The 23,135-nt window shown below is 38.1% G+C and overlaps 1 protein-coding gene across 1 annotated transcript in view; it reads left to right on the plus strand.

Moving 5' to 3' along the window:
- Window positions 1-23,135, plus strand: part of LOC149158833 (nucleolar protein 56-like) — a 78,670-nt gene that overhangs the window by 12,888 nt on the left and 42,647 nt on the right. The window contains exons 2-4 of the mRNA XM_089436330.1: window positions 9,757-9,958; window positions 10,080-10,294; window positions 10,395-10,552. Of these exons, the coding sequence (XP_089292456.1) occupies window positions 9,757-9,958; window positions 10,080-10,294; window positions 10,395-10,552 (575 nt within the window). The remainder of the gene's footprint in view (window positions 1-9,756; window positions 9,959-10,079; window positions 10,295-10,394; window positions 10,553-23,135) is intronic.

Genomic DNA, 23,135 nt, shown 5'->3' on the forward strand with positions numbered 1-23,135 from the left:
CATTATCTAACATGTAATGCATGCAATACTTCAAAATCCCAGTGTTTTCATGAATTCACATTTAATTAGGGCACATTAAGATTGTGACAAGATATTCCATACATTAATCATGCAACAAAGTAAAGAAATAGCATCAAAATAACACTTACAAGATAAAGCAAATATATCCATCCATCACGTTTGCAAAATAGAAGCTCCAAGACAAGATAATGACAATCCAAACATCAAAATGCATCAAAAGCTTCCAATTTAGTCCATTAATTGCAGGTCATAATTTTTTTTACAAGAGAAATCCCAATCCAAATGATGATGAGTTACAAATGAGGCTCTTCTTCAATTTCTATGAGCCTTAAGCGATTCGATTTGGTCCAATTAACCTAATAAGCCCCTAAAAATGAATTTAATGTGCAAAATAACAACCTTATTGGTGACAAACCCACCAATTAGCTTAAAAGTATACAACAAGCCTTCCTAATGAGGCCGAAATGATAAAATAATGGTGCAAAGGGCTGTTGGAAGGCCAAGATAAGTCGTCCATGCGCCAATATGAAGGAGAGGGCTCTCGAATTGGCCCCTTGGTTTCCAACCAAAACATATGTGGTGCTCCCAAGTGGCTGTGGGGCACAATGAATGGTCTCATGGGTCTACAACTGGATCAAACATGTTGATTCTCCATCAATAAGGGCTAGAATGATGATGTAAGCCCTCCCATGTCTCTCTGGATGAGACAACACCCCATCTGGGCCTTGGAATAACTGCCAAGTGTCATGTGCAAATGTGTGGCCGACTGGGCAGTGTGGTCCAAGTGCATCATCATCTCTATATGGATGGGGCACGAACAAGTAATATGGGGTGTTGAAGATGCCCATGGCATGGCAATAAATGCTCTGTTGTGGTGGAGGCCCATGGCTCTCGACGCTCACCCTACAAGTGCCATTATGATCCTTTAGAGGGCTTGGATCCCGTATAGCAAGGCAAAGCCCAAGATCAAAACCCGCTTGCAGTCCTATTTAAGAGCCAATGTGTCTCCTCACCTTCCAGTCCAACAATTTATTAGAGAAATTGAGTAAATAAGCTTTCTAATTAGGGAAAAAGTGGACACTTCATAGTGGCATGCCCTTCCAAATGGGCTTTAGAGTGTACAAGTGTCACCAAGCTCAAGAGAGGTTGATAAAGGATCCTATTAGGTGGTTTCAACCTCTAAGGGAGTAACAGGTCCATGGTACATTCGTCAAATGGCAGGTTTCATGTGAAATGATGGTGGAACGAAGTGGGGCAACTAGGAAGGCTCTAAGCCACATGCCATGGTACAAGGGTAGCTATGACAAGGGAAGCCCACACATTGGGTGTATAGATGTAGGAGGGAGCAATCGTGGTACATGAGTTACCCCAACCTTTTTTTTCCACCCTTTTTCATATGCATTTTGCTTTTTATTGATTTTATTTCTTTTAGCTGCTCGGGGCTCCAGGGGATGAGAGCATGATGTGTATATAAAGCAGTGATTACTCTCATAAGGTTGGGTAGTTCATTGCCCACCAGGGGTTGGGAGAATAATGGGCTCCTTAATGATGCAAGAGGCACACATAGGGGCCCTAGGAACCACGGTGATGACCATAATGATACCATAATGATAGGGGTAGAGCTCATGCTTGGCTTTTTCCCACCTGCTAAATTCCTATGCCCCGACCATCTTTTGCATTTTGTGGTACATTTCTTGTTGTAAGTGGCCAAATTATGCTTTTAACTTTTTTTTAGCTGCATCTACCTCTGGGGCATCGTTCCAGGCCTGACCCAAAGTGTGGACAAGGGGAGGGGGAGGGTAACTCTTTGTGGATCCTATGGACAAATGTGGACCCAAATGGGAAAAATGTGAAAGGGGTTATAATGAATGGAGGGGAGTGAGATATATGGTGTCGGGAAGTGGGACCACACAACCAAAATCAGGGTTTCCGATGTAGTGCCACTCCTAAAGCTAGTAGCCAATAGAGGAGATCCCACAGGAATAGGATACACGATTAACTACCAAGTTGGGACAAGGGAACACGAGTACGGACCCAGTCCATTCTTTTCGCCGAATCCCCCAAATAATCCATGTCCAAATGTGTCCAAGAAAAGCAAGCAAATATTACATAATGAAATCCATACCTTCGGGGTTAGAAGGCCTACCTTCAAACATAAGATCATAACAGATCGGCAAGGGCACATAATGGCTTGCTCAGGTGGCGGAGAATGGTGGCACATTGAGCTATCTAGTGGTTGCAAGGGGCTGCTGGTTGTCGGTTGAAGAAAAATCTAGGAGAATAATTCTCCTATAGGGGTCACCCACTGGTGGTGGGTAACAAGGCCTAAGGAAGAGCAAGGTAGAATTGCATATGGGACCTCAAGTCATACGTCTATAGTCGTACATGTAGGATATAGTTATATGCTACACACCATATTGCATTCCCTTTTCATAGTGCCTTTGACCTCAAGGTTGTAGTAGAGATTGATGATAGTGATAATTAGAGCTAACTAATGGGATTTGGGGACCTATTTCTTCCATTGTTGCTATATTAATCTTTGTGGTTTCTTTATTGTAAAGAGTAAGGTGTGTGGTAACTAATAGTCTTAATAAGCAGTCGGGGCTCCTCTATCATTACATTCTCTTACATCTCTTTACTAGTCCTTTACAATTACATCTTTTGTCTTCTTTGTATTTTACTTCTTGCCCTTCCTAACCAATGACAATTATAAACATTGGTACAATACTTGTGATGCAATGTAAGAAGCCTCTTGCCAATTCTTGTAGGGAATGCATATTCTTTTGATACTTGTTTCATCTCAAAACATCCCTCTCTAGAATGATACATATTAGCTAGGCTTTTATCTTCCTCAATGGACTTTTGTTGCAACAGCGTCAATCTTTCGTCATTTTAGCCTATAAGCACAACAATTTTGGAATCACTGTTTTGATAGGTTGTAACTTCTCGAATATTTCTTAGAAGCATGTTGAGTAATATATCAAATTGTAGCTGCAAAAAATTATGTGAAATAGCATTTTACTCGCTTCAATTTGGAAATCTATAAAAAACTATGAGTTTTATTGTGTAAAACCATTTTTCCCCATAAATAAAAAATGTGCTTTGGTCTAATTTTGAAATGATGATAACTTCTTCATTATAAACCCAAATCAAGTATGTGATATATCTATTCGTAGCTAAGAATATGTAATTTCCAGTGGGTAATTCAAACTTGAGAATTTCTTTTGAGAAGTTGCCAAAAACTCGAATTTGTAAGACAAAGTCGTACCAAATTAGAATTTTCTTCAAGCTTCTTATCTTGGTTGGCTAACCCTTGATTTGAGTGCTTTTTCCCAATCCACTTAATATTTTGAGACCATTTCAAATTTGTGAATATGTGTTGAAAAATCTTCTATAAAGTTTCTGAAATCTTATTGGAAAGTTTTGAAAAATAGTCTTGGAAAGTTGCAACCCTTGTTTGTTCTAAAACAACTTGTAATGCCCATGTAGTCAAAATGGACATTAATGCTACACCAAAAATTGACAATTAATGTTACACTAAGCTTTTGATATGTGGGACACATACCTAGTTTGTTTAGAGACCCCTAAAAATTCAGGCGATGAAAGGGTACATTGGGGTAGGACATAAGGGCCCTTGCCCTAAATATATAGATATCTAAAGTTCAGACTTTTAAAAATTACCATTAATAATACATACTTGATACATACATGAATGATATTACACACCAATTATTGTTTAGTGTCAAATCCAAAGAAAATATTCTACAAATCCATAGTTGTTATGTGCTTTCAATTGCTAAACCACTGGCCAACAACAACAAAATAATGGCCCAACATTGGAAAATTGTCATTGTGATTACTTTTTTCTGTTTCTGTTTAGGGTTTTATAGAATAGAAAAGGGCGGGAAACTAGAAATTAGGTTTGAGGTATTTTAAAAAAAATTACTTAACCTAAAAAAGGGTTCCATGTGTGAGTATTTCACTGTTATGTTTCCTTCGTAGACACATGGTAACTATATGTGTACCTAAACATAGGGGGTGGGGGTTTTTGGTACTTTATCATACCCATAGGTGTGCCATGAAGTACTAGACATATCAAGTACTTATGGATCGTACTTAACATCCTTGATAAAAATTTCTATTTGGAACATGTACTGGGGACTGGGTATGCGTAATTGTGTTACACTATTGATAATAAGAAACATAATAAAGGCTGTAATATCATAAAAGGTTGGAGGAAACTATTTACAATATTGGGGGCACTTGCACACACAGGTTGGAATGCATTTACAATACCTAAAAGATGGAGGAAGAAATGTCCAAAATGTTACTCAAATTAGTGACACTATTTCATTGCCTGATAATAGAATGATGTTGTAAAAGAGGGGGAAATCCCTTTTAATACAAGAAATTATAGGACTTAGTTACGAGCTATAAATTTAAATGACTAAAAACTCTCAATTAAGCAACAACCTAGTGGATCTAAACCACCATTGGCCTCATTGATTACCCAAACATTAGATTAATGAACTTATGAACACAATAGTTCATGCATAAAATAAGTTGTCTCTAGGTGCCCAAAATAGCTCATGCACGGAATAAGTTGTTGTTGGGTACAAAATATAGGTCATGCACAAAACACATTTGCATAGGAAATAATACACCATGCAAGGGCAAACATGTTTCTAGGGGATTTGAACTTTGCTGTGAAACATCACCGCATTGCGTAATCATTGATTCAAGACCCCTTTGAAAATTTAAGCATATTTTTTGAATTAAAAACACCTTTAAATCATGAAAAGAAATAAAGTATAACTTGTGGTATTAAAAAGTCAAGAGAAGCAATAAATGTAGAAAATGATGGTTAACTCCAAGAATGTAATACCCTACTTTTAACCCCCAAATTATGACGCAATAAATCACTTATTATTTGAATGATGAGGTTGTGTGACTAGAGTCGAGCCGTGTGGGTTGAGTTAAATTACTTTGTGCATATATAATGTAAATACATTCTAAATATTCCTAGTGCAGAGTTCAAGGCTAAGACTTGACCAGTGAATGCTTATGAGTCTAGGTAATGGGCTAGGATTATGGTGTGGTTGTGATGTTTTAGATGCGTGTAAAAGCGAATAAAAGGAAATGCATGCTAATGTAACATCCCACCAAAAAGGTTACTTGGGAAGCAACAAGGGGACCATGATACGATAAGAGGGGAAGAGGAAGGGAGTTGGATGGGTGATATGAATTGGCACTCCTTTGAATTACAACCTTCCATACCACGATTCCTTGAAAACATTCCCATCAATCTTTCACTTGGGTGTTCCCTTGGATGTTTCCCCATGCTTCTTGGGAAGGGCACACTTGTCTTATGCAATTTCTTGGGGGAAATCCATTATTCATCCTCATTCATGAATCATTTTTACACTATAAGATTCAAGTTGGGAACATTTGTCTCCCATGAGCATTCTCCCTTCTCCCATTCAAATGCTCTTCCTTTCCTTGTTCATTGAAGCACTTGTGTGGAACCATCACTGTTATGCTTGCAAATGAGGAGACAAACCCATGGAAGTATCACTAAGAAGATGTGGGGAGTTGGGGACTTCCTGTTGAGAAGTGAGAGGAAATGGGATGGTCTTGGGGCAAAAACCATGGTTGGAATGTCTATGACAGTTGAAGCAAATACAATAAAAATCTGTAACCCAATAAGTGATGCTCATGGATAGTTTGAGCCAAGTGTCCTCCACTTGGGCATTGGTAGTATGGCACCAATGGTCATGGACATATTTTTCTTACATTGGAAGGGATTAAGATCTTGGAGCTATTGTGAAGCAAAGAAAGGAAGATGTCCCGTGCATTGTGAAGGTGAAGAGAGTGCCATGGCAATTGATGGCCGGACGAGGGCTTAGAGTGCTTGGTAGTGAGTAGATTGGCTATGACATGAGAGTAATGGGTTGGGTCAAGTAATATTAGAGTCACGCATGAGCTTCCTTTATCTTGGTGGTATCATGATTTGGTTTGGGGGTGGAATCCATAGTTGATTCTGAAGATTGGCCTATGAATCGCTCCTCAACAATATGTTGGTTTGACGAGCTTGCATTATTCATAGACAAGTATTCAAAATCAACTCTTTTATGGAATGCTTATTGTTTGAAGTGTAGTAATTAGCAGATTGGCTATATCATGAGAGTTATTGGTTGGGCTGAGCAAAGCTTCTTTTGCCTCGGTGGTAACATGGTGTAACTTGGGGGTGGAATCCATAATTGATTCCTATGGTTGGGCTATGAGTCACTCTTTAACAACTAGCTTGGTGGGCTTGCATTCAATAAGTATTCACATCAACTTTTTGTGGAAAGCTTTTTGTTTGTAAATTGTTGTGTGAATTCACGGAATCAAATTTGTAGTGAACGAATTCAAACTATGCATGGTTATTTTTACTACTAATTGTTTTTGCATATGAATTCAAAATTATATTGTTGTTAAAGGTAAAACTAAGCATAATAGTAGGCTATTAGAATCTTGATTAGAGTGCCTCGATGGCTAAGGGAGACATCCAAGTACACCTCAGATTGTTATAAGAGCTCAATTTTAGCATTGGGCCAATATCATTAGTTTATGTGAATTGTTTGTTGAAATTTATAGTTGCATGCCAATTGCTTAACAAAATGCCTTAATGAAAATATAATAATTCTGTAAATTTGAATGCTCATGGTGGGGATTCACCAACTAGGTTATATTTTAGGCTTATGGACTTGTTTAATGAAGTAGATTTAGTGTGAAATCATGGTGTTCATAGTTTGAACACCATGAATGAGTAGAAGTTACAACACTAGCATTGTTATGGATTGACAATGTGAGTTGTACAAGGGAAGCTACAATGGCATGCTAACTAGTGGACACAAAGGAATTCAAATAGCCAAGTTTAGTTAAGGAATAGGTCGACTCTTAATGAACTTGAATTGAAGTTGGTCTAAAATTGGGGCCTTTCCTTAGCTTTCATAGAAGTTCATAAGGGGCTTGATTTTCTAAAATGGCTTGATGGCCCTATTTGAAAGTTTTTGATAGCTGTTGAAAAATGATTTGAGGGGCTCAAGTTTGAAAATGAGTCTATATTCTAAAACACTTCAAAGTTTAGAAGGGGGATGATGTTGGAGTGCTTGAAGTTTTGAAATGGCTTCAAGTTCAAGATTGGGTTGAAGTTTGAGTTGGCTATTGCAAGTAGTTTGATAGCTGTTTAGAAATGGTTTTAGGGGCTTAAGTTTGAAAACAAGTCGATATTCCAAAACGCTTGAAGTCTAGAAGTGGTATGATGTTGGAGTGCTTGAAGTTTTGAAGTAGCTTCAAGTTCAATATTGGGGTGAAATTTGAGTTGGTTCGGTTGGGTTGAACATGCTCCAAAATTTGGAAGAAGATCGATGACCATTCTTATCAAATGGCCCGAAGTTTTCAAAATTGCTGGACGAAATTTTTCGGAATGGTCACTGGAGTTAAGTTTGAACTATGGCTATTGGATGAAGTTTCATAAGTGATTGAGGTATGAAATATGCTTGAAACTTCAAATAAGCCCAAAGTTTGAAATAGGCCCAATGTTTCATAAGTGGTCAAAGTTTGAAAAAAGCCTGAAATTGGAAAGGCGCTTGAAGTTTGAAATAGGCCCAAAACATGGAAGTGTTCAAAGTTTCATAAGGGGTTGGAGTTTGCAAATGCTTTGATGCTTGAAATAGGATTGAAGGTTGAAGTTTGAAAGGGGCACAAAGTTCAAAATTTCAATGTAGACCGATGGCATTAGTTTGAAATCACTCCGAAGATTAAAAGTGGCCCAATGGTTAAAATTTAAGTGGCCTTATTTGAAAAAACCTTGAAATTGGAAAGGTGCTTGAAGTTTGAAATAGGCCCAAAACATGGAAGTGTTTAAAGTTTCATAAGGGGTTGGAGTTTGCAAATACTTTGATGCTTGAAACTGGATTGAAGGTTGAAGTTTGAAAGGGGCACAAAGTTCAAAATTTCAATAGACTAATGGCATTAGTTTGAAATCACTCCGAAGTTTAAAAGTGGCCCAATGGTTAAAATTTAAGTGGCCTTATGGTTGATGTTCTTAGGTGGCTTGATGGGTCAAAGTTTTGAAATTACCCAATATTTGAAAGAGCACTAATAGGTCGATGAAAAGAATTAGGCCTATTACCCCCTCACCTCTAGGGGTAACTAGAGGAGATATTGTTCTTCGATGATTCACGTCAAATACAATTTTCCCAATGATGACATTCAGGATTCTCCATAGATAGCTGCTTGTAGATGCCTCTTTTATAATGCTCAGATCACTCATTGGATATGGTGCTTGATATAGATGATGTACATTTGTCTACTGCTTCATAGTAAGTGTTAGCACCCAATGTATATGACATGAAAGTAGTGATCATGGATTGGATTAAATAATGAATCATGATGCTTGGAAGTTATGCCTTTTGCCTCGTTTTACCTTGGTGGTCATCATCGACATCCTTGTCCATTGTTGCCACTCTTGAGTCTTGAGTAGAAGGGGTATTGACAGGGACTTTGATAGGGGTTATGTGCCCATGCCCTTTCCTTACATAACATAATCCATCTATTCTTTCTTCACTACCCTTTCTTTTGGAGCTGGTGTTACATGTATCCCAAAAATGTTCGTGCTTCATAATCCCATGGGAAGACAGGCTTGGATGCCCAAGGTAAAATAGAAAGAGAAATATATGAATTTCAAAATGCAAAAGAAATAAAGGGATATCAATGATAAATCAAAAGCCAAAGTAAAGCTTGAGCTCTACACTTTTGCTATGAGGCCATTGCCCTAAGTCCTATGTAATGGAACACATAAATAAGGAGTAAGCTAAATTATCCTAACTCCTTTGCAATGAAATGCATGCAAAAGAAAAGCGGGGTTTGTGAAACGAAGTAAACTAATTTAAGAAAAGGTAAGAAAGGGGTAGTAAGATATAGTGCCGAGGAAAGGGTAACTCAATGCATAATCGTCCCTCTACAAGGGCATTCATGAGGATGGATATCTTATGTAACCTTGCATGTAAATGATACCATTCCCATGAAGTAAACCCAAAATCACATCATTGTCATGTACACTTCCCTAATGAGTTTCTCAGGAAATACTCCTCTTCTTGGGTACTTGTACACCTAATGGGTTTTATGATGATCCTCCCATATTTAACTTGGAAAATTGCATAGAGTCATAAGCTAGTGTGAAGTTTGAAGATGATCCCTAATCTGGACATTGTGGATTTTGATACCATTTCTTATATGAACCCGAGTAAAGAAATTATTTCAAAGGAGAACCTCACAGGGAAACTCCCAAGCACTTCCTCACATTTGCTGATGGCACTCAGTCCAAAGCAATCGGTGCTGATTATGGTACCTGACCTGGCAGTGACATCACGTGAAGCATGCAATAGAGGCAGCCAACTTGGGGAATCGGCCGCTAGACCTCCTACATGAAGCTCGAAGCACCCAAACACTAAAGCTAACCCACCAGGATATTAAAGGGTGTTATGACCATATTGATCCCTAATATCAAATTTTCCTTATTTGATGAACATTTTTAGAAGGTTAGCTAAGTTTTTTTAAAATTTTTATCCATAATTTGCCATATGTTTTCATACATGTACCTTTTCAGTGTATTGTATTTTTGCTGGATATTGTAGTCCATGTATATGTTTCTAAAATGTACTGCAACTTTTGTTGGATCTTGTACAGGCTCTATATTTGCTGTTTGAATTTGCATCTGGGTATGGATTATTTGAGGCCCATGGATTAGATGAAATTGGGCAGAGCATAGAAGCTGTTCAGAACTCTGTCATTGATATGAATCGTTTTGGGAAGGTTGTGAAGTTTGTTGCAATTCAACCATTTAGTTCTGCATTAGATGCTCTACAGCAGTGCAATGCTGTATCTGAAGGTTTATGATGTTTTAACTTTTTTCCCGCCCTTTTCCAAAGTCCCATTTATGTAATTTTTTGAATTTTTTAAAGAAATGTAAGGCAACTTTTTGAAAATGGCTTTCTTTGTTTGAGATACAGGACTGTTGACAGATGAGTTGAGAAATTTTTTGGAGCTAAACTTGCCAAAAGTCAAGGAGGGGAAAAAGCCAAAATTCAGCTTGGGAATATCAGAGCCAAAGCTAGGCTCTCAAATTTTTGAAGTTCTGAGAATTCCTTGCCAGAGCAATGATTTTGTTTTGGAGCTTCTTCGTGGTGTCCGCCTTCATATTCACACATTCATTAAGAATCTCAAGGTTTGTTTTAGATGTCATGCCCTGATATAGTCAGATATGTATGCTTAACCATGGGCAGGAAGTTCTGCATTCTAATGGACCAGTATGTTGTTTCTGTCAGGAAGCAGACTTGGAGAAGGCCCAGTTAGGTCTTGGGCATAGTTATAGCAGAGCCAAAGTAAAGTTTAATGTCAATAGAGTGGATAACATGATTATACAGGCTATTAGTCTTCTTGATACTTTGGACAAAGACATAAATACCTTCTGCATGAGAGTAAGGTATTGCCCATTTCAATCTGATTTTTTCTATTCAAGTTAATTCTGTACATGTGGGCCTTAAATATCAATCTATTTCCCTTGATTGTGTCTAAAAGTTATCAAGCTGCTGAATTAGCGCTTTAGAGTTTGTATTAACTTGCAAGAGTGAATTCATTTGCTAAAGTGTCCTACTGCCTTGGGTGAAACTACCAAATATAGTTAATCTGAATCAAGTTCATATCCAACCCGCAAGTTCAATTGGCAAATTTGCAATTAATAAAAAACTAAATGTGCTAGCTATGCTCTTGAGACAGGCACGCTAATTGGATACTTAACATTGTTCCTAGTGCCTTAGGTGCAATTATTAAGCTATGGTAACCCAAATGCCTTGCTGGTTACCCGGTAAATTGAGCTTGGAAGTTTGAATAAGAGGGATTTTAACTTTTAAGTGAATATTTTGACTCATGGAAAATCTAGCCTTTAATAACCATTTCAATTTGGCTTTTCTTGTGATAATAAGAGAAACAAACATAAGGTTGAAGTCAGTTGTAATTACTTTTCTGAAGAGGCAGTTAAAACACAATTTCTGTGAGAGCTTGACTTAAAACTAAAACTGTAACAATTAAAATTTAAATCAGAGGTAGTGAGATAGTAACTTTTTTTTTGTAAGATAGCAATTTTAAGTAGTTAGGCATATCGTAGACAACCAAAAGGGGAAATTGCAGAAGTAATTATTTGTAGCTGGGCATATTATGGATAACTGAAAGGAGAAATCACATTGCTATTAATCATGTGAGTATCCAACAAAAAGGAATATTTTTTTGGATTTCTAAGTGGGATATGGGTGTGAAACTACAATCTTTTGTTATGCTAATGGTAGATTAGAATAGAGTTTTGCATACTCTATCATGTACCCTGTGTTACTAGTAACGTGATGTCAGAGAGTGGTCACTGGGCAAAACTTATCATAAGTGAAAACCCATAAAAAACGTGGTATGTATAATGTGGGTTGTGTTTCTTGTTTTTGGGCAGGTAATGCGTTGCGGGAGAAACCCACTACATCTTGGGTGAAACCTAACTGTTTTGCAGTGAAACACAATCTGTTACTGTGCATGTTTCTCAAACAATATCAACAAAATTTGGTTCTGCAAAAATATTGAAAAAAAAACATAAAAAGAAAGATAAAAACTAAAGAAAGGTTATTCCACAAACTCATTATACACCCATAAGTTATAACCCATTGGTGTTATTATTGAGTGCCTTTAGCCAATGTTTTAAAACTCCGACTCCGACTCGGCCGAGGGTCGACTCCGACTCCAACTCCGACTCGGTATCGACTCGGCCGGCTCGATTTCAATGACTCGGTCGTTGTAAAAAATACATTAAATATTTATTTTTTATAAAAACACATAATTTTAAAGATTTTCATTCATGTTTCCAAACACACAGCATTAGAATATAGATAGAAGACAACATATGATCAAAGTAGGCTCATGAATATATCCACTATATCAAAATGGCACCCAGTGCACTGTCTAATACATACACGATAATGATATAGAGATCAAAACAAAAACACATAACCAAGGAGGCTATAAATGGCCTCTACAACAAAAGTCTGTGACCAGTACTACTGGCTACTGCTAGAGTTGCCAACATCATCTGGCTCAGTGTCACTTGGGAGCGGGAGCGAAAGTGGGGAGCGAGAGCGAAAACGGGAGCGGGAGCAACATTTTCAGAAGCTCCTAGTTTGGGAGCAAATTCCAGAGGAGTTTGACAACCAATGTCACTAACATCAAGGTACACAGAGGGATTGGTGCTCTTGATTAAATACGAGTTCCATACCTTAATACATGAAAAAATTCAATGGAAACATTGCAATCCTCCAATCCTGAAAAACTGATAAGTCTGCTGGATTTTGAATGAAATCTAAAATTCTACTTTCTCCATATGAAATCCAATGAGGCCAAAACCACTCTCAAACATCCTGAGTCATTTCATGGTAATGTTAAAAATTTAAGTAAAAGGATGAAAATGAAGATTAAGGAGAATGTCACTTTTACTTTAAGAATTTAACATTACCATGAAATTTGAATAGCATATCAATACTAGGAGAGGGGAATGGACCCCAAATAGCATTTAACTAATTTAGTAAACACCTTGGAGTCCAAACCAATCAGCGAACATTTCAAAAATTCATTAAAAAAATGACAAATCGTTGTTTTGATGGGGTTACGGGCCGCAGTTTATGACTCGGCCTCCCGAACCGTTTCCTCCACCTAGTCACAATTCTGGGCATTGAAACGGATCAACTCGGCCGTTTCCGTTTCGAAATGGCTGAATTTTAAAACTATGCCTTTAGCTAAGGTGCACACCATGGGTGATATCTCCATCAGACAATTTGCAATGAAGATATCGCAAGAAATGTGATGAAAGTGAATGTTGGGCGAGAGTGCACCAACACGAGGTGTCGAAATTCGACACTTGGGGTTTCCATTTGGCGCATTGTTATGAATATAATTTATATGAAAATAATATAAATTATAAATTTGAAGTTGAAGCATTACAGAGTAAAAGGGTGCTTTTTAAATTTTGTAGAAATTATTAAATTACCTTTATAGCACAAGGATTGCAAAGGTTGAATAAAAAAATATATAAAGGAGTTTTGAACGGCGAAGGAAAAAAATTATTTAAGCTTTGAAGGGTTAAAAAAAATCAGTTTAAAGGTAGTTTTAAATTACGAAGTTTTTTTTTTTTTTTTTTCCCTTGGAAAGAAGTCTTAATTTCCATTAATAATAAGAAATTACATTTTGTAGATGCCGTAGCATATGCATATTGTGGCTAGATAGCCAGTCAAATGAGTGATACAAAAAACATGGTCTCCTCACAGGGAGCACTGTAAAAAACATCCCAAAAATGGTGACTGTCTTTTCACAGAGAAAGATAACTATAAACATCCAAAAATGGAAACTGTCTCTTCACAGAGAGATCGGTAAACTGTATTGTATGTTCATGTGCACCGTAAAAAGGAAAGCAAAACATGATTATATACAATTGTTCAAAAAACCATGATGGGCTTATAGCCCCTGTTGAGCATGCAAATCGATGAAGGGTCTATGATAATGCTGGTAGAATACTCCATCGATTTCTTCCTGAATTAACCAATCATCATCCTGCCTGAGCGCTGCCTCCTTTGATAGGAAGTCTGCCCCTGAGTTGCGCTCCCTGTAAATGTGATGACAGACAAATGAATCAAAAGATGATATAAGTCTGTGTGCTTCAGCCAAAATGTGCCTCAATGAATATGCAGAGCAATGTGATGTTCTATTTAACCAGTTGCATACTATTTTGGAGTCCCCAAATAGTTGAAGATGAATGCATTGTTTTTCAAGTGCAAATTGAATGAGATGTTTTGCAGCACATAGTTCAGAAAAATTATTTGTGCCCCTCCCCAATCGCATTTGAATTTGTAGCAGTGAGATTCATTAATATATAATATGCACCCCCCCCCCCAACCACATCCTCCTTCCTGGGCAGATCCATCAAAGAATGCCCATGGGATGGATTTATCAATGGTTTCGGGCTGAATAACTCTGGTGGGAGGGTTAGGGTCTTCTTCAGGAAGGAGGTCAAAATCAGCAATGACCCTGGACATTATGGAAGGCCAATGAGGGGCCTTTAGATTGAAAACAATATGATTTCTAGCGATCCAAAAGGCCCAGCACATGAGTAATGGCATATTCCTGTCCTTGCCACAGAGCTATAAGAGAAAAAATATAATTTTTATTAATAAGGAATCCATAAAGGTTTTCAAAGTCCATATATAAAAAGGGTTTAATTTGTTTTGAGAAGTGGTTTATAACATAATAATAATAAAAGGGCTTAAAAACAAATTCCAAATTCAACTCAAAAAGTTCCAATCAAAGTTCTATAGAAATTTCTAAAAGGGATTACATAAGTTTTGATAAAAAAAGTCTAAAAGTAAGGAAATATACTTGAAAGAATTCAAGAAACGAAGGGAAGATGAGTTACACATATAAGTCATTTTGGACTAAATGTCCGTTTTGTAAAACGAAATTTGGGTATCAATGGATTTATAAAAATTGCGAAATATGTTGTCCAACACGTGGGAAATTATTTAGTACGGAAAAACGTCAAGATAATGAGCAAATGGAAATGAAAAGATTAGAGGAAAGTCTCACAGAATTTGAACAAAAAATTGAGGTATCAGAAGGGGACATAAAGATCTCGAAGATATGTTTTAGAACATATCAAAAGAAAAAGATGAGGAAATTTTGCGTCTGAGGGACCATATGTTGAGAAATGTAAATCATAATTGTATTTGAGTCATGATGTAATGTATTTGTTAAAAGAAAGGAAAATAAAATTATTTGTAAAAGAAAAATGATTTATTAACATTGATTTCATGCTTTATTTATTTTATTTCTAGGTCAAAGCACCCATTGAGGGCTTCTAGGGTTTATGTCATGAGTCGCAGTCCTTGTCATTATGATCTAGACCCTTCTTGGGCTTTGTATGTCAGGAAAGAAATTTGTAAATGGGTGAAAAGTATCATTTGTGCTTCCTCCACCAAGTCGGCCTCATAAAGGAGCTTCGAATCACTATAAATAGTTGTGCTACTCGAACTATTTGATCATCCAATCCAAGAATTTGATATGCAATTGAAGGAGTGCGAAATAATAAGATAAAGGTGTGAAGAAAGCTAGAAGAACAAGTAGAAATCCTAAGTGAAGGAGGAATCCTAGTGAAGAAATTGAAGACCATTTCTCTTTTTTCTGCTCACACGTGTAAAATTTTGAAGGTGTAGGAGGGTCAAAGTTGCAGGTCTGTAGTAGGGCTAAAAATCTGAAGCAGTAGGGCCAACATTTGAGTTTGATGCAAGATTGAAGCAGTTTGAATTGAGTTGACTTTTGGAGTTTGGCTAATCATCTTGAGAGTTTGACCTGGTGTATTGGTGGAGGTCTTTGTCTTGGTCTAAGGGTCTTGGTTGTCTCATTTGATTTGGTTCTTGAAGAAGAGAAGATATTTTTGGGTTCTCCCTTCAAAGAGGGGTGTTGCCCTAGCTGAGAGCCTACATCTTATTAGTTTTTGTAGCATCGGATGTGCTCTAGCCACAAAATTTGGTGGAGAGGCTAGAATACATGTATTTTACAAAACCCAGAAATCGTTTATGGAAATTCCACTTAGAAACGACTTAATTAAAAATTAGTTTATAATGTTTCTTAAGTCTAAACTTAGGGAATATGATTAATTAAATAGTATTAGTTAAGTCAGGGTGAGAATTTTCTAAAAAAGACATGAATTGAGTTCTAGTTAATCTTAGCCATCGATTAAGTTTTAATAATGGCTGTTGATGTCTCAACGAGAGATTATAAGAAGAAACTGTTGGAAATAATACTGAGAGGGGGGGGTGAATCAGTATTATCAGATCAGATAAAACTTTTCAATTTCATACTCAGAAACATATACGCGACTTCAGTTAAGTGAACCCGCGTGTACACGCGACTGTGTCTAAAGCAACTAGCGTATATGCAGAGATCTTATGATTCAGTTAATCTTATCTTCAGTAAATGCATCAGGATATTATTAAGCATATTCACAGTAAACAGATGCAGTATAACAGAATAGATCATCACACAAAAGCCACACACATGAACACCATGATATAAGGTGGAAACCCAATGTGGGTGAAAACCACCTGCTGCAATTTGTCTCTTTCTTCTTTAATGAGAAACTTCTTTTACAATGTACTGGTGCAGTCCTTTACCAGCACGCAGGCTACAACCTGCAGAGGGCTACAACCCTCTCTCGTTTTCCAACTACTTTTGGAAGGGAGCTACAACCCCCTCAGCTCTTGTACTAGCTGATCCATTTACTAGTACGTAGGTGCTGACCCTACAACCTTCAGGGACCACGTTTCATACATTTTCATACTGGATCCAAGAGTACAAAGCAAACATTACCGCAATACAATCATCAACTTATACTTGCATCATAATTCATTAAACAACCCAATACCGAATCACTGAAACCCTGTCATCAAGAACACAGAACCCAAACCAGAATCTAGAACTCTGCAACAACCACCAGAATCAGCAGCAACCTGAAATATTAACACTTATCATGCATACGCTACTTCACTGTACCAAAACCGCGTGTATACGCGCTTTCTCCAAAGGCAACCCGCGTGCAGATTTAGAAATGATTACTTCTGCCTTTGCTGTCAGATCCGACCCTTGCCAAGCGTCCCGAACAGATAACCAGCAATACCAGATCTTCTCACTGCGTCAGACACCCACAATCCATACCCCTTTGCCTAGTGATCTTCTCCTTATATAGCCTTAGGCCTTGTTCAATACCAAGAGCCAAAACCATAGAAACACAATACCATCAACCTCGAAACTAGGGATCAACACGTCCGTCGAGACATAATGGTCCGAAACCATAGGCACAACTTCCAAGGACTAACCGCCATGGACCAAAGGTACTTTTCCACATACACGCGCTTTTTCTGAAGCCAACCTGCGTGTACACGCGACTTGGTCTTAACAAACCTGCGTGTATGAACTTCCTTGGCAAGCTGTACTAGGATCTGTCTTCTGATTAAGTTGCCATCTCCTGTACCAACTTCTGAGCATCTGTACCAACCTCTGAGTGAGTTGCCATCAAGGACAACACTTGAATCATAATGCCAACAATCTCCCCCTTTGGACTTGATGGCAACCACCACACCAAGTCACTCTCCCCCTTTGACATCAAGGGCAAAGGGTGGACCAAGATATTCTCTTCTTTGGTATACCCTCTCCTGTCCATACTGCTGTCCATACTCCCCCTGAGTACATGCTGAAATCTCCAAATGTGCTCCCCCTTTGTGTATGCCAAAGTGTACCAATCTATCCATCCTGCTCTTGCTGAATTGTGCTGTTCATGCTCCCCTTGACTGTAGGCAAGATCTGCAAAAGATGTTCTTCAAGAAGAACAAAGACTTATACATCATAGAAGACCTTCCTATCACCAAAAGACTCAACATACATTCATCACCCAACCTAGTGGGGATATACCAATATTGACTCATCCACCTAACCATGTGAAGATACATGATAATACATGAACATTTCATCATTCATCCCAGGCATAGTGGGGAAACCAACATAGGCCGTTACATGACCTTGACATCATAAAAGAGATACATGACATAGTGATGAAATATCTAGACCAAGACTTATGAAAGCCACCAACAGCATCATGATCTGTACCATAAGCATCAGCCTGCAATACCATTCCTAAACAGTAAGATGTATCATTTAGCTTCATAGACTTTATCAACACCTTCTAACCATAATGCCAACAATGCATTATTTGAAGAATATTCTCCCCCTGAGTGTAAGCCAACCATGTCTGAACCATTTCCTGAGTCTGTTCTGCTCCCCCTGAGCCTGAGCCAACCATGACTGAACCTGGGTCTGTTCTGCTGCCCTTTCTCCATATACGCGACTTTGCAGCCTGTAACTCGCGTATATACGCGACTTGTCTTCATTATATAAGCGTATGCAGGATGGAATACTGAATTTCACTTTCAGATTCCCCTGTGTCTGTTATGTCAGCTGACTGAGTTATCCCACACCTTTCTGTCTCTGTCTTCTTCAATTCCTGCAACTGTGATGATGTATGGTCCTTTTGTCTTGAATTTTGAAATCTGCTCCTGCATTCCCTTGCTTTATGCCCATAGTTGTTGCATGTATAGCACCTTATATTTTTCATGTTCCTTCTATCACAATCAATTGCTTTGTGTCCATATGCATTGCAGGCAAAGCAATACCCTCTGAAGTACCTGGGATGCGATGATCTTTCTTGAACCATTCTACTTCTGCATCTGGCTGCAACATGTCCAAGATTATGACATACATAACATTCAACATTATTCAGCGGAGGAAATAATCGTCTATCACGTCCATAGTTAGGAGTAAAGGATCTTCCTTGAGGAATTTCTTTCCTTGGTTGTTCCTTGAGCATTTCAGATTTCTCATTAGAGTTTCTTGTCTCACCTTGTGAACTAGATTCACCTTCAACATATTCATGAAAACCAAGACCAGTCTTGATAGCAGGAGATCTTTGACTATTAAGAATATCATCCAAGACTTTAGAACTATCTTGAAATCGTAAAAGCTTATCCTTTTCTTCTAGTTTACCTTTCAAGATATTTACCTCAACTTGATGTTGTTCTTCCTTTTTCAGATACTTCTTCCTTAGGTCTTCTTCAACTTTTCTCCCTTCTTCCACTTGTCGCTTTAGTTTGATCACTTCATGTTCTTGATCTTCAAGATCTTCTTTTAGAGAGAGGATCTTTGATTCAAGTCTCTGAATAGTTGTGCTCTGATCTTTTGCTATATCCTGCAATTTCTCCCTTACCCTGGTTTCTGTCTCCAATAGTTCTTTTAGTTTGCAACTTCTTCAGTTTCTGCATTCGTCTCTTCATGTGCCATGAGACTTTTAATATCCTCGCTATTATTGGATGAAGCATTCTTCTTCTTATGTGCCATGAGACTTCTAATATCCTCACTATCATTTAATGAACTTTTAATATGGGTATAATAGCTTCTACCATCTTCTTCATATATCTTTTCTTTGTTATGAGGACATCTAGCAGCATAGTGACCAACTCTACCACATAGAAAACATTTGAAAGGTAGCTTATCTTTAAACCGTCCAGATCCCCGTTCAAGATTCTTGACAAAATTTACCTCATCTTCTTCCTCTGACACTTCGAATGCGGCCTCTGGTGGTACCTCTTGTCGCATTTCAAAAGCAGTTAAGATCCCGTGAAGCTGTGACATGGTAATTTTCCGCACATTCTCCTTTTCTTCTATGGCAGATACTTTAGAATCAAATTTAGTAGACAGAGATCTCAAAACCTTTTGAACTAAGACAACTTCCTCAAATTCTTCACCCAGATCCCTCATACAATTCACAATCTCATCCATACGCAGGAAATAATTAGCTACGCTTTCATTACTTCGCATCTTAAGAGTTTCATATCGGATTCTGAGAGTTTGAAGCTTTGCTATTTTTACCTGATCATTTCCTTCGTAGCTTGTAACGATTTTGTCCCATATTTCCTTAGCTGATTTGAGATGCATGATCTTCATAAATTCTGATTGAGTCAAAGTACTCAATAGGACAGTAACTACTTTGGCATTGAGCTCATATTGCTTTTTCTCTGCTGGATCTGTAGGAGTTGCTGATGGGAATTTGTATCCTCCTTCTACAATTCCCCAAACTTCTGCTCCAAGCGACTGTAGATATGCAGTGGTTCTTATCTTCCAGTGAGTAAAATTGTTCCCGTCAAAGACTGGTGCCCTGATGTGTGCCTCTCTTTCTGGATTAGCCATTTGATGGATCTTTTCCTTCAAGCGATCAAGCTTTCTTTGAAGGACCTGCTCTGATACCAATTGTTGGAAATAATACTGAGAGGGGGGGGTGAATCAGTATTATCAGATCAGATAAAACTTTTCAATTTCATACTCAGAAACATATACGCGACTTCAGTTAAGTGAACCCGCGTGTACACGCGACTGTGTCTAAAGCAACTAGCGTATATGCAGAGATCTTATGATTCAGTTAATCTTATCTTCAGTAAATGCATCAGGATATTATTAAGCATATTCACAGTAAACAGATGCAGTATAACAGAATAGATCATCACACAAAAGCCACACACATGAACACCATGATATAAGGTGGAAACCCAATGTGGGTGAAAACCACCTGCTGCAATTTGTCTCTTTCTTCTTTAATGAGAAACTTCTTTTACAATGTACTGGTGCAGTCCTTTACCAGCACGCAGGCTACAACCTGCAGAGGGCTACAACCCTCTCTCGTTTTCCAACTACTTTTGGAAGGGAGCTACAACCCCCTCAGCTCTTGTACTAGCTGATCCATTTACTAGTACGTAGGTGCTGACCCTACAACCTTCAGGGACCACGTTTCATACATTTTCATACTGGATCCAAGAGTACAAAGCAAACATTACCGCAATACAATCATCAACTTATACTTGCATCATAATTCATTAAACAACCCAATACCGAATCACTGAAACCCTGTCATCAAGAACACAGAACCCAAACCAGAATCTAGAACTCTGCAACAACCACCAGAATCAGCAGCAACCTGAAATATTAACACTTATCATGCATACGCTACTTCACTGTACCAAAACCGCGTGTATACGCGCTTTCTCCAAAGGCAACCCGCGTGCAGATCTAGAAATGATTACTTCTGCCTTTGCTGTCAGATCCGACCCTTGCCAAGCGTCCCGAACAGATAACCAGCAATACCAGATCTTCTCACTGCGTCAGACACCCACAATCCATACCCCTTTGCCTAGTGATCTTCTCCTTATATAGCCTTAGGCCTTGTTCAATACCAAGAGCCAAAACCATAGAAACACAATACCATCAACCTCGAAACTAGGGATCAACACGTCCGTCGAGACATAATGGTCCGAAACCATAGGCACAACTTCCAAGGACTAACCGCCATGGACCAAAGGTACTTTTCCACATACACGCGCTTTTTCTGAAGCCAACCTGCGTGTACACGCGACTTGGTCTTAACAAACCTGCGTGTATGAACTTCCTTGGCAAGCTGTACTAGGATCTGTCTTCTGATTAAGTTGCCATCTCCTGTACCAACTTCTGAGCATCTGTACCAACCTCTGAGTGAGTTGCCATCAAGGACAACACTTGAATCATAATGCCAACAGAAACTCGATGGATTAAGTTTTAATAATAGCTGTTGATGTCTCAACGAGAGATTATAAGAAGAAACTCGATGGATTAAGTTTTAATAATGGTTGTTGATGTCTCAACAAGAGATTATAAGAAGAAACTCGATGGGGCTTCGAGAACACACACCAACAGTTCGATTTCATTGGTAGATCGATTTCCTGAGTAGTAGCGCTAAGTTGCTGGAGAGAGAGCTAATGAGCTCGAAGCAGTGAGAGAGGGGCAGGGATAGTAAGGCTGGAGGAAGTTCTTCCAATTCCGATGAGTGCATTGCAGAGAGGTAGCATAGAGCCACGCAGAGGCAACGAAGTGCTTCAGAGGGGATTCCGTATTTTGTTGGGGAGGAGTGATTCAGAGCCAGATGCCTGAGAGAGAGTTCGGAGGCTAGGAGGATCCATCTTCCAGGCAACAACTGATCAAATAGCAAGAGGGAAGCAGTTCCGAGTTGTGGGACGCAGTACTGCGTAGGCTGACGCAGAGGCAACAAAGAGCAGCTCAACTTGAGCCAAGGTCAGTGTCGGATTGCTTGTGGGAGTGAGATTTTCTCACTAGATTTATTGTCAGTCATTTCTCTGTATGGATTGTTAGATTTGAGCATCCATAGTCTTATACTCGAATTTACCATTGCATAATATTAAAATCCTCAGCTACTGCATTGGTTTTCCCGAGTTGGGTTTTTCCAGGGACTCAGTCCAAAAATAATTGTGTATTTGTGTGTGTGTGTGCATCTATTCTTCCAACATTTTTATTTCTTTTGCAATATTTATTTTGTGAAGGTTGCAATGTATTTAATTCGATATTTTCCGTAGCACACAACAAATAAATTGTTTAATCGAATTAACAATTAGAAGAATTAGGATTCGAGGTTTGCCGAATTTTCACACATCCCGTGTCCTTCATCTTCATATTTATGTTTTGGTAGTTGCTTTATGATAAGAAGATAAAATAAGACAAAGAAATTGAAGGAGAGCTAAATGAAGATAAATAAATATCACAAGTAATTATCAAGATAAGAAAATCTTTCTGCCTTTATGATTTTTAACATGGAATCAGAGCTAAGGTAAAGGAGAAAGGAAAAGGCAACTTGAAGATATTTGTCTCATTATTGGCACATCTCTAAATTAATTCATTAGCTAGACACAATATGAATTCTGGGTTGTTTCAATAAGTAGTAGTGATACAAGCTTCCTACTAGCTATGGAATACATTAAAGGATGACAATAAAATTATTAAGCTACAACATGCAAGATTCATAACTTGGATTTGAAATGCGAAGGGAAATTGGTACACAACTATAGTTTATACAGAGATGTAAGGCAGCCTATACAATTAGGCCGAATAACAGTATTGCAGAGAATGGAAAGATGGTTGAACTTAAGAATCACTAAAAAGGAGTATATAAGGAAGTCTAGTACAATTTTGAGCATGATAATTAATCCGATGATGAAATCCTGAGTTACAAATCAATACAAAATTCGAAGCTTTGAAATCTGAGTTACAAACCAATACAAAATTCGAAGCTCTGAAATCCTGAGTTGTAGATGGTATACTAACAATCGTTGTTGTATGATGCATCTGATCAATAATCAAGCCTAGTCAGGGCCGAAAAACTCTGATAGATAAATCGAAGGTTTGGGCATTATAAGGTCTCCAAGTCACCTCAGTGGTTTGAAGTCACAAAGTTCTTAAAAAGGTAATCAAATAAAGGAAAGAGACCAAATCCGAAATAAGTAAAGGTAGAAAGGTTACCTATCTGAAAAATTGCACAAGTAACATTTTCAAAACTTACAGTCCAG

Source organism: Pinus tabuliformis, chromosome 5_2, assembly GCF_031772625.1.
Source record: "Pinus tabuliformis cultivar Carrire ecotype Pingquan chromosome 5_2, CPIR1, whole genome shotgun sequence".
NCBI classification, from domain to species: Eukaryota; Viridiplantae; Streptophyta; class Pinopsida; order Pinales; family Pinaceae; genus Pinus; species Pinus tabuliformis.